This window comes from Ceratosolen solmsi, unplaced genomic scaffold (genome assembly GCF_000503995.2).
Source record: "Ceratosolen solmsi marchali unplaced genomic scaffold, CerSol_1.0 scaffold48, whole genome shotgun sequence".
Classification (NCBI taxonomy): Eukaryota; Metazoa; Arthropoda; class Insecta; order Hymenoptera; family Agaonidae; genus Ceratosolen; species Ceratosolen solmsi.
Genome location: NW_011948440.1, coordinates 728,109 through 741,012, shown reverse-complemented (window position 1 = coordinate 741,012; position 12,904 = coordinate 728,109). Strand labels below are relative to the sequence as shown.

General features: G+C 33.5%; 1 protein-coding gene across 1 annotated transcript; it reads right to left on the bottom strand.

Annotated features, from left to right (window-relative positions):
• Positions 1-317: 317 nt before the first annotated feature.
• On the bottom strand, positions 318-11,209 carry LOC105365622 (Protein tyrosine phosphatase 52F). Its single transcript, XM_011503837.1, has 21 exons — positions 10,807-11,209; positions 9,985-10,319; positions 9,593-9,880; positions 9,217-9,507; positions 8,470-9,129; positions 8,037-8,375; positions 7,424-7,714; positions 6,358-6,561; positions 4,844-4,949; positions 3,335-3,561; positions 2,587-2,663; positions 2,383-2,517; positions 2,173-2,295; positions 1,938-2,086; positions 1,720-1,855; positions 1,582-1,648; positions 1,401-1,496; positions 981-1,070; positions 833-904; positions 572-757; positions 318-496 (listed from the first exon to the last, which is right to left on the bottom strand). Exons 2-21 carry the CDS (start codon positions 10,304-10,306, stop codon positions 468-470), a joined length of 3,888 nt encoding a protein of 1,295 aa, XP_011502139.1. The 5' UTR covers positions 10,307-10,319; positions 10,807-11,209; the 3' UTR covers positions 318-467.
• Positions 11,210-12,904: the final 1,695 nt, after the last annotated feature.

The window sequence follows — 12,904 nt, the reverse complement described above, 5'->3', positions numbered from 1 at the left end:
TGGGAGTAAAGTATGAAGATATAGTTATATATAAAATAAATAAAAAGAACCTAATAATCATAATAAACGTTTTATTAAAAATAAAGTAAAAGAACTGAATAAGTTATAAGATATATAAATAAATTTTAAAGAAAAAGGCAAAATAAGCTGAAGATAAAGGTAATGGAGTATAACTAAATTAAAAGTGAAATTAGTTATTATAATATAGTAATAATATACTTGTTGTACCTATGAGCATTCGATCAATCGTAAATACATAGGTCGTAACATTACCACAAAATAATTTTCTCTTATTACGTTAAAATCGGTAGTCTCAATATGATGGCACTTAGGTGTTTATTTTTCATTCGTAGCCGTTTCTAAAATCGCTTAACATACTTAACATTACCGTTGTAATATTTATTTACAACTATCATTGTTCAAATTATATCACGTTTATATATTTATTGATTATATGATCGTTCGTTCTATAACGAAGTGTCCTTTTCAACAGAATCTGAAATATGAAATAGAATATTAGCTACATAAAAATACAAAAGACATATTTTCATAAAAGTAATTAATAATTAACCATTTGTCAAATAATAACTACTGCCGGCAATCGTTTGACTTGAGCTTGGTCGGATCAGTGGTTCAACGTTTTCGTATAAAGAACTAGACGAGCTCTTTAAATCATTGTCGTCTATACTTTCTTTACTGGTTGAAAAAGAATCTTTCCCTGATTCACAAATCGCATAACCTTCGCTATGATATTTTCCTAAAATAGAAACGTAATGATAATAAATAAAAATGTTCTGTTATTAATCAGTTACGTTTAAATCATAATTCATACCCATTCGATTATGATTTGATCTTGTGTCAATTGCACTTGTTGATTTACAATATCTTAAACCTGCAAACAAAACTATTTTAACTGTGTATTAATCTTACTATTCGTAATAAAAATTCTAATTAAGAAAATGATAAAATTATAAAAATACCGTTCATTTGGATTTTTGGAGTCGTTGGAGGTGATGACTGACACAGAGGTTGCATTGAGTCAACAGAAGTAGATAAACTATTTTTTCTAACTGAAAGTTTAAAATATTATTCCTAAATTATAATAATAAATATGATATTTACATTTTTTAGAAAATGTATTAAATCCCATTAAAACATGTAGAAGCTAAAAAAGCAGAATCGACAAAACATTTACAAGCAGCGGTAGCAACGATATATTTTTATTAATTCCATACCTCGACTATTGTTAATAAGAAGTTTATCACTTGTAATCCACAAAAGTAATACAAGAATAGAAGAATGTTATGATTATATTTGTATAGTAGTTGTTAAATATTTGAGATAGTTATTTAATTGGTTAAGCTATGTTATAAAAGAAGAATCGATGAAATATTACATACGAGTATCAAAGCTGTCGACTAAATCTGTGCTAGAATCGCTTTTATCTTTCTTTATCTTCACTTTGGAGTATATTGGATCAATAGGTGGTGGTTTATCTAGCAAATAAAATAATTATTATAGAATCATTTCAACATTAATATTGCGAATTAAACTATTTAGAAGCTTTTCTAAAATACATACATGATTTTAAGAAATATGGATTCTTCAGCACTTGTCTAATGCAATTGTATATATAAGCATATTGACTCTGAAATATAATTTACGATTAATAATAATTTACATCAGTAATTGAAAATAAATTTACATAAATAAACCTACTTCGCGTTGCACCATATTTAAACGATGCCTTCTTAATCTGTAAACAGTTCCAAAAACATCCAGCTTACGATTATCCCTAATAGACTGGAGCAATATATCTATAGCAATAAGTGTTCCAGTTCTTCCAATTCCAGCACTAAAATTCAAATTTAATATACATTCATTATTTGGCTAACACTTCTTAATAAATTAACAAGGGCATTATTAGTAACACGAACCTGCAATGAATCACGGCTAATCCTTTAACCGATATAAATTGCTTACGAAATATTTGGCAGAAATGAATCATGGCATCGAAATCATCGGGAACATCATGATCAGGCCAATCTTTGAAATGAAGATGAGTTATTGTACGTACATGGTCATCCTAAAAATTAAAAATTTACTATATATAAATATCGTTTTCGTTTCTTTTAAACGGAAAAAAGAATGTTGATTTAATATAATGCCTACTTTTTGTAGGATCAAGGTACGCTGAGTAAATGTACGATAATCTAATTCGCTTGTGCATCTAATTGACAATTGTTCATAATTGAATGTTTCCCTAATCGTTGGAAAATACTGATGGCACTTTTCCTACACAGGAAACAACAAATTTTTGAAAATTGAATTTTTGAAAATCTCTAATTATTTACGTCTATATATAATACACATTAATCTTACTTTCCCCCGTTCTACTAATTGTGTAAGCATTAGAATCATTTTCACGTCATATTGGTCAATCATTCTCCAAAAATCGTACGTTGTATCTTCCTTAGGCCCTTGGCAGGCAATGTATTCTTCATTTCCAGAATATCCCTAGAAAAATAATTTTCCATTAGTAGGTGATAAAGGTAAATTAGTTGTTTGAGTGAAAAGCATATTTACCCGAATAAACGATGCATTTATATAATCCGTATTCGGATCATTGTCAATAATATCAAGTTTGACTCTCGAAAAGTCATCTGCAATAAAATTCGTTATAAGTAAAAAGGTTGTTATTAACGATTTAATGAAATCTTTGTAATAATCTTTATGCAAAATTGTAAAAGTATGTTCTCCAATAATAATTATAATTATTAATAGTATTATGTAATTATATTAACGAAAATATAACTTTTTATTATTAATTTATAATATGATAAATCTGATATCAAAAATTATAAACAGAAAAAAAAATAATACAACTTATATAATATTTAACAATAATTAGGAAATAGCAATTAAATTGATGAAATTATAATCCATTAATTGTGTACTTGATTGAAAAATATTCCGAAATACTATATAGAATCAAATTTATAAATTCAATTAATAATTGATTTTACATTCTATTCAATCACTCAATTACTCAAATATCGTAAGATCAGTTTTTTTATTTACTTGTTTGAAAAGTCTGGTCTAAAGTTGAGCAAAATTGTCTCATATTAGATAAAAATAATCTTGACTCGAATCTTTACTTATTGCATCAATGAATATATAAATAAAATAGTTTAAATAAAGCGAATGTTAGCTGAATATTATGAAAAGCGCTCTACTTAAATTGAACTTTTTATCAATGTCATCGGCATTTTACCGATAATTGTTATAAAACTAAACATATATATATATATATATATATATATAAATTATTTACATGGCAAAATATCGGAATAGCGGTTCTTTTTTCGATTTGCTTGCAGACATGCGGCATTGCTCGGCATTTGCAAATCGACGCTAAGAGTTTGCAGCAATTGAAATTCGTTGCTTAGTTTTCCAGGATTTTCGGCCATCTGCTGGCAATGGTTTATGAATTTTCTGCGTGTAAACGGATCTGGTACCGGTGATTCGGGTATATTTGATTGCAGAAATCTTTGTAATAAGCTGAAAATTCAACGAATAAATTGTAAATTTTATATTTATAGCAATGTCTCGTTAAAAAAAAAAGAAGAAAAAAACATTCGATATAATTTGCATAATTGTATTTAAATATGATCATTAAATTTTAATTCATATTTTTCATTGTATCACTTGTAAATATTATACTTCTATCGGTATGTATTGTATTTCTTAAACAGCTTCTCTGTAACAGCTTGTCTGTAGCTTCTCTGTGTCTAAACGAAAGCTCATTTATAAATCATAAAGAACACTTGACTCTACTTCCATGCACTGATGTTTAATATTTACAAGATCGTAATGCCATAAATGTACACGATTGTATAATCGATTAAACTTGTTTTAACCTTAACATTCAGTCGATTCCAATAAATGTATTCCTTTCAGTCAACGTATTCACAACAAAGTACAAGCGATTGAATTAATCTTGCTTCAAATAACATTTGGTTTTTTTCATTTAAACTAGATGAATTTATCTAGTCCCGGCAGCTTGGATATTGGAGAGAGAGAAAAAAAGAAGAAGCAGAAAAAAAGATTACGATAAAATTAAAGAAAAATTAAATAATTTATTGCTCATAAAATTCACAGCAACGATATTAAATAATTGCAAACGATCGATAAAATGCAAAAATCTATCCTCGCTTCCGTCATTTCGTCGGCGCTCGCTCGCTCGCTCGCGCCATTTGAAAAAAGAATCCAAATCAAAGCGAGCCGAACGGAAAACATTTTTATTTTTCATACATACTCTCTGGCGACGTGACTGAAAGGATCGCGAAACATACCTCCGATGCCCCAGCTCGCTCCCATACATACACGCACGCACACCCACATGGGCGCCACCCACTCAAGCCCGCGCGCCCGCTCATTCAACGCATCGCGCTTTCCTTTTGCTCCGACGCTCGAATTTGTCATGCTCTCGAGTTCACCTTGGCTTCACGTGCTTAAAAATATCCATGATACGAAAATAGACCCTATCGCACGAGGTAGACGTTGCGGAGGTGGCCGGCAATCTGCCGAGACTTGACGACGGCTCGCCGCTGACTGCGGCCCGAGAGTCTCGGGAGCCTCGAAGCCGACCTCCTTCACTATAATGCCGCACATACATCATCCGCGCGGTCTATAGAGGCGCGCTATCTATCTCTCATGACTCACGGAATAAATATTGATCATTCGCTTTTTAACTTTTGTTTTTCTTTTTCATATCCTCGTCTTCTCCGCCGCCCTGCCCCCGTCGCGGCTCGGCTGACTCGTCGCGATAAACAATACTCACAGTCTAAAGGAACAGCGCCTCACGAGCAACATCAGCGTAGTCAGGATGCCGATAAACAGGATACCAAACACGACGCCCAGAACGAGGCCCACGTTAAGCTCGGCATCTGCAAGAATTGAAATTTAATGTATCAAACAGTCTGGATGACTGGAAATGATTGGAAATGACTGGAAATTTGCCTTCGTACTTTGTCGCTAGGCCAGCAGTGCATTCGTTGCATTATTAGACGAATTGCATTATTAGAATAATTGCGCTTTGTGTTTTATACGTTGTTCGGGCAATTCAGACCGAGCTTCTTACGGTCATTTGAATTTGTAATTTCTGTATAAAACAATAGATAAGGGTAATTGTCAACCGTACAGAGATAAACTATGCGCGCTTTATAAGTTCGTTTTTTTTTTTTTTTTTAATAAAATTATTAACTCCTATTATTTGGCTTGCGTTTTCAAAATTTAGGGCAAATGAATTAGAGTGGCGATAAGTTTATTTATATTAAGAGGAGTCGTGTTTAAAGCTGCGACCGGTAAATAATTACATGAAATCATAATTTAATGTAACATATTACAAATTCTAATATTTTACTATAAAATGCTGAATAATTCATAGCCTCTAAACATTTATAGCTCATCGGCTATGATTACTGGATAATATTTCCATTACGTTCGACACAAAAAATATTTTCTTAATACTGTTCTGCGCTTGTGCATAGAATTTTTTATTTCCCTTTCTTGAGATACTTGTACTTTTTGATACATTTTTTCTTGATATCGTTGCAAACGATCTTTAAAATATTTCTGCTACCGAGTTATTAATGTTCGCAGAATCTATTTGATTATTCAGCTGTTGTTTCATAATAAAACAAAGTTCTCAAAGTTTCATTAGAGTTATATTATTGCGGTCAATAAAAACATACTATAGTTTATTTCATCATTTCTAGCTAATTGAGCTTAAATTTTCTCAAAAAAAAAAAAAAATTAACTCCTTTTTCTCGAATAATGATGGTAATCGACAAAATGAGAATCAACAAAATATACTTTCAATCAAATAGCTTTTCGATACATTTCAAAGGCAAAAAATACAGTGTCCGTAAATTTTTTGCCTATGCATGTTATAACTACTCGTTTCATTATAAATCTTTTACAGAATAAATGTATCCTTAACCAAATAATTGTGTATACACTTTTTCCAAATATAAATAAGCAAATAATTTCCTACTTTGTTCTATTCTCTAGAATAATATGGATTTCATAAAAAAAAAAAAAAAAATAAAAAAAAAATAAAAAAAAAAACTATATTACTATTATAAATAGTATTTGTTAGGTATTCGGAAAATTTCATTATTTTGGAATAATACATGTATGATATTAAATGAACTCGTGGTTGTAACTTTGATTGAACTATATAATTGTTCGATACAACCTGGGAAGAAAAGCGTTTTCTATTTCGTAACGACAAAAGCACGTAGTAAAAGTATAAGAATAAAATGGTAGAAAAGCGTAATATGTGATATTTACTTGTTTTGATGGTAAAAGAGACTGAGTCGGCGTAACCCTTATCGGTAAAAGCTCGCATTCGTACTTCGTACCAAGTATCTGGCTTCAATGGTCCATTGCAGTAGGCTCGAGTTTTTGTATTTGACGAAACTTGTGGACATGTTGTATCTTCGCCAATTACAAATTTTACCGCTTTCATATGACCGTAATCGACTACGTAATTTGCTAGAAAGAAAAATTAACAAGTTCCTAATTACGAAGATGTTCGATTAGATTCAAAATAATAGAAGGCGCTATAAAAAAAAAGAGATATTATTAATTAATTGATACATCCATTCTTTTCTTCTTCATAAGAAGCTTTCATTTCATAAGCATTGCTTTCTTGATGCTGATAATAATCAACCTATAAGCTATTATCTACAAAGACATGGTAAAATCATTATATTGTGCTCGTAGACTTATTTATATCGATCAATTAAAAAAAATTATTTGTAAAGAATCGATACTTCTACGATTTTGTCGATTTTATTTACAAACACTTCAATCTAATATCAATATGAATTTCTTCTATATATAAAAAAAAAAAAAAAAAAAAAAACTATAATTATGTAATAAATGTAATTATATTATGGATAATTTAAAGCATCGCTATTTTAATTTCTTAAGCTTTTGCCATAAATGAATAAAAGATATTAACAATCTTCTAGCATTTTGACAAAATTACTAATTTAATTGAGAACATTTTGTGTTTGATAGATAAAATTAATATTATAAATAGAATAAAATGAGTGAGTTAACGCAAATTGAATGTGACACTTTGTTGAACATTTTTATGTCATTGACAAGGCGACAATTGACTATTTTGGAATGTTTCGCGTTAGTTAATGGTACAAAATAAAGTACCCGAAAATACGAGACGAGCTTCATCTATTTGACGCATATTTATAAAAGAAAACTATCGTTAAAAAAAAAAAAAAAAGAAGAAGACGATCAAAATTGTCCAAATGAGTAAATATACAAATATTCATTTCTAATGAATTTTAAAGAAATATCATTTTGATGATTAACTGAATAAACTAGTACTTACGAAAAGGATTCCATAATGGTTCGGTAGCTTGATACGGGATCTTAAAATCTTTTTCCATTGCTTCTTCCCAAGATGATACATTGGGCCACTTTTCTTCCTTAACGTCGAATCTAACCATCGTAGACAAATTACCAAAAGTTAAGCCAGATACCATGATGGCATAATACTTTATTTCGCCATTATCGGCGGAAAACAACGGAAGTAAAATAGCTGCTGTTGACGTAGTGCGCCGAGCCTTGTGCGGATCAAGAGTTATAGATTTCACGTATTCTATTTCAGGTTGCGGAGGAACTAGAAACGTATAAATACAAAACATTAACTTTAATAAAGTAATAATAATAATAGATAATTTGTACCCCAAAGGATTTGTACAATCGAGTGAAGAGCTTAATTGTTACGTACTTTCGATTTCATTAAACTATTCCGTTCCTATTTATTATTATTATACTCGAGATGCCGGCAATTATGATCATTAATGTAATTTACATTAATATTATAAATAGCAACAATTTTAATTGATTTTAATTTCATAATTGTAAGCATTTGAGCATTGCACTGTCCTAATTACATACTATCTTAATAATAACAACAACAACAACAACAAAATCCTTACTCCCAGCCGGATATAAAACAGTCAGATCATTTATTTCTCCAGATTCGGTAGAACCGCGCAGCGTTGCCGATACTTCAAATCTATAATTATACAAAGGCTTCAACTCTCCGAAATTTATACGGAAAATATCATTTTTCCTAAAATCTTCGGTCACGTTTACAACATCGACAATCGTGTGATTTTCCAGACCCGGTCGTGTACCATAAACGGAAACTTCAAAAAAGTGCAGAAGCCCTCTTAAGGAGCAAGGTAATCCCCAACTTAATTCTGTATCTAAAGCATTTGGATTATTTTCTTGACGTTTTATCGTACAGGTAAGATTAATAACTCCATCGGGTACTAAAGATAGATAAGAAAAAGTTAGATTTCTTAATATTAACAAAATAATGAAAGATTATTTCGATAAGAATAAGCTTGTTTTGACATAACGTACCTCCATCTGGTGTGCTATCAAATTCAAGTGCCATCTCTTGACTCCAACCTGCACCAGTTCTTGCCGCAATTTTTGTAAAATAATGCGAATAGGCTTCTTCGTTGGACAATGTTAATTTAGTCAGCATTGGATCTATATTATCGACAACAAAGGCTCTATTTAATTTGCATCCATCTGGTACCGGATAACGTGGATACCAAGTGAAATTAATTCTGTAATTTTGTAACTTTCCCGGCATGTATTTTGGAGCCTGCCATATGAATGACAGTTTTGAATTTTGATCTCTGTCGAGAGTTTGAAAGTTTTGAGGAGTCGATGGTTTGTCTTCGAGAGTTTGAATAGAAACGGACGAGCTCCAAGGACTTGGGCCACCTTCGTTAAGAATCTTAGCCTTACATAGGTAATTTGTAAATGGACTCAAACTTTTAACAGTCACCGACACATTCGTTGGACTCTGTCCACTCGGTATAGCGAGGGTTGCTGCTCCATTAAGTAACTCAAAACCACTGCCTTCGGTATGATTGTAATAACACTTACTAATTATTGACTTTAAAGAGCAGTTATTTTTTTTATTCAATACATTCCAAATCAAAGTCGTTGAATTTTTCGTTGTACTGATAGATTCGGTATCTGTAATATTTATTGTTGGAGCGCTGGTAGCTGTAATTGTAAAAGACAAAATTGAAATGAATATTTCATCCAAATATTCATCACTCTTTCGTGAAAAATAATAACAATAAGCTGTACCTGCTGGAAAAGTAGGCAACGATTGATTTGAAACTAAAAACGTATCACCGTTTTCTTTATCAATTGTAGTGACCGACACAAAATATGAAAAACAGGCATATAAATTGTTAAAAATATACATTGTCTCGTTAGTATATTTGGTCATGAAAAATCTGTCGTCGTGACTTCCAGTATCTACTGTAACCCGATACTTTTTAACGCAATTACTTGCGATCTCGGGCTTTTGCCACATAATCTGTAGGGAGAAGGAATTTTTTGGTACAATTTCCAAAATTCGTGGCACTCCAGGTACTAAAAAATATTTGTTTGTATAAAAATTGTCGAGCTATTAATGCGGATAGAGTTAGAGAAGCCTAGGGCGTTTGATAAAACTTACTTAAGAAAGATGTTGTGACATCGATAAATCTACTCCTATTTGCTGTAGTCGGGAGAGGACTCACTTCTATTTTGTACTCGGTGCAGGGCTCTAGATTCTTTATAGAATAATTCAAGCTTTCTGTATTATAGCTACCTATTCTATCTTTGTTTAAATACAAATTTATTAAATATTCGGTAGTATTATCACCCGAAATAGTCCACGATATATTTAGAGCGGTAGACTGTATATCCTCTATAGTTATGTTTTCAATAATAGTTATTGAATCTGTAAGTTCTGTAAGTAAATCTGTAAGTAATAATTAATTGATTATTTGCACTGATAGGATGCGGGATAGATTTGTAAAAGAGAACGTTTGTCAAAGATGAATTTGAATAGAATTAACCACCTACCACTAGAAAGTCGGATACCAAAATCTTGAGCTGTAACGGCATATTCTTCCTGAGAATTAATACTTTCGTTATTGGTCGGCGTATAATTGGAATAGTTGACATTTTGTGATATATTAGGATTTTCATCCTCTACGAGGGATGTAGCACCGTTGTGAATAAAACGCTGCGTTAGAGGCGACTTGGTCATTAAAACAGGATTGTCGATAACATTATTTATTATCTCCTTAATATGCAGATCTTCGCTTCCTGGATCTCCATCTCCAAATACGTAAAAAATTTTTAAAATATATAATAACACTTGCAGTCTTTTTCTTGGAATCATTATGTCACTCGCTCTGCAAATTGAATAAAGCTGTTATTTGATAAATCAAATTGTACATTTGTTAAGGTAATTTAGACGTCACCGATCTAACACGTTTTTTTAATTGTTATCAAACCAATTCTCACAGTCAAAATAACGTTTTTAATGGATTTAAATATCGCTATAATCTGGGTGACGACTGGTATCGTTCATTAAATTTTTTCAATCTCTCATATCGTTAAAATGAATAATTGACGAAAAATTGAACGTTTCCCTTATAAATTTAAGCAACGAATTTAAAATGACAATTCTGTAATTGTTGAATTGAAATTCTCGTAAACATGATAAATGCCCGAGTAAGACCACAAAAAAGAAAAAAAGAAAAAAAAAGAAGAAGAAAATAAATAAATAAATAAATAAATAAATAAATAAATACGAAATGAAGAAGAAAAATGTCGAAAAACGAAAAGTCGTTTAAATATAAAAATATTTTATTGTATGTCTAGTACTGTGTGCCTTACGTGATTATTCCATGTCATATCGATCCTTAAACTGATAATAACATTGTGCGATATCGCTATCGGAAATTCCAAACTTTTCAATAATTATCGCAATGAAAAAATGCACTCGCTCTTTAATCCTGCTTCGAGCCAGCAACACGAGCGCGTTAAAGACGCTCGGCAAAGGTATTTCACAATAGATTTTATCACTCCTTAATTCTAAATGAAGTGCCTCCCTCCCGCCATTTCACAAATATCTTGCCGCAATAATGAAAAAGAGCCGTGTAACTGCGAGCCGTGCAAATTCGTAATGCGACACCACCAACAAGTGGGTCGAAAAATCGGTCTTTAGTATCTATAATGTTTCTTACGAGTGCACCGCGCGCATAACGTAACATTTCACAATTTACAAAATAAAATTAAAGTCCGGTAGGTTTTTACATTTTTAAAGTTTAGCGTGCAGCGCACCCGTTCTTTGCGTCTCGTAATAATAAACAAAAGCAAAAGATAAAATGACGAAGATGAAGAAAAAAAATAGAGGGAAAAAAATAAAGAACGGGTAGAAATGGGGCGAGGGGTGAGAGGGGTGATTGGCGGGGCCAGGGGAGGGGAGGGGAGGGGGGGGCGCGATGGAGGGAGAACGAATGAGAAATAGTAAAAGAAGAGAATGTCCGTAATATTAGATATAGGGAGAACGAGAGACTAGCGTTGGCCTATATACGTTTAATGTAGTTATCGATGATGAAAAAGCAACGAGCGTAGGTTACTTATCGATCGCCTAATCAAAAAGGATATATTCGCCCAGTTTTATTCTCGCGCGTTTGATAAAAGAGTCACTTTAGCGACTTCCTGTTTCACGTATTCTCTCATCATCGCTGCGCGCCCTCATCGCTCTCGCACGCACACGCGCGCCCACTCTCTCTCTCTCTCTCTCTCTCTCTCTCTCTCTCTCTCTGCGGCGACGCGCCCGGTCCCACATCAAATGCCCCTGTCTCTCTTTCTTGCACTCAATCTCACTATCCTAAGTCACAGTAACCAGGGGGACGGACAGAAGCAGTGGCAGCGGCGACATATCGTTGATAATGTACAAAAGACACTTGCGAGCAGTCCCCGTGCACTCACGCTCGCGCCGCCCGTGATTGAATAAACATGACGCGGTGATACCGAACTCTATATACATGTCCTAACGAAAGAGAGAGAGAGAGAGAGAGAGAGAGAGAGAGAGAGAAAACGGGGCGAGGGGGTGGGCGGGGGCAGGTGGGATAAAACGAATCCCCACTAAATTATTATGCGTTACAACAACATGTGTGCGAGCGTATGTAAATAATAAACAAGCCTCGAGTAAAACTAACTTGGTTGGGTGAGTTCGATTTTTGTTGTCGCGTAAACAAAACAATGTTGAACGAAAGAACCTCTTGCGAACGTGATAAAGACCGCGGGACAATAGGACGTCGAGCGCGGGGCGGGAAAACCGTCGTTAAATGTAATTTAAAAAAACAAAACAAAAAAAAAATGAAGAAAAAAAGAAGAGCTAAGAGCAGGAATAAAATTGAATTTTACCAGAGTGAAGTAATGCTGAGATTGAAATTGATGGGATTTTTTTAGTAGCCTTCCTTGAGTAGGGCCTTGGTTCCTCGCACGGCAATGCGTATATTTCCTGCATAAGTTATGCACGACTTTGACCTCCGCTGTAGCGGCTCCTGGAAGAAAGGGCGAAAAGAAGACAACGAAGAAGCGGAGGCGGAGGAGGTTCTTCGCCTATGCGAAGAGAAAAGGAGAGGGCACATATTATTCACGAACACCCTAAGCAGCCGCTGAACCCCCACAAGGAAAAAGATGGAGAGACGAAGCTGCTTCCTCTTCGTCCACGCTTTATCCCTCTCTCTCTCTCTCTCTCTCTCTCTCTCTCTCTCTCTCTCTCTCTCTCTCTCTCGCACGCGCGCGCCATCCCACTCCCTTCTCTGACACGCGCATACGCTTTCCTTCCCCTCGCTTGCTCTCTCTCCCGCAGTCTCCCTCCTCACGCTGGCTGTGTTTTTCTTATACTTGTTCCAGCTCTTTCCTACTCTGCATCTTTTATCTCCTCCTCCTCCTCCTCCCCCCCCCCACCCCCTCCCCC

What these genes read in the sequence shown, in the direction of transcription:
- LOC105365622 (XM_011503837.1), bottom strand. Translation starts at nt 10,306, where the DNA reads ATGATTCCAAGAAAAAGACTGCAAGTGTTATTATATATTTTAAAAATT. An exon ending in CTCTTTTACCATCAAAACAA is followed by an intron (nt 4,950 to 6,357) that starts GTAAATATCACA and finishes CAATTCTTGCAG; the next exon opens with ATGCCGAGCTTAACGTGGGC. An exon ending in AATTAGTAGAACGGGGGAAA is followed by an intron (nt 2,296 to 2,382) that starts GTAAGATTAATG and finishes TTTCCTGTGTAG; the next exon opens with GAAAAGTGCCATCAGTATTT.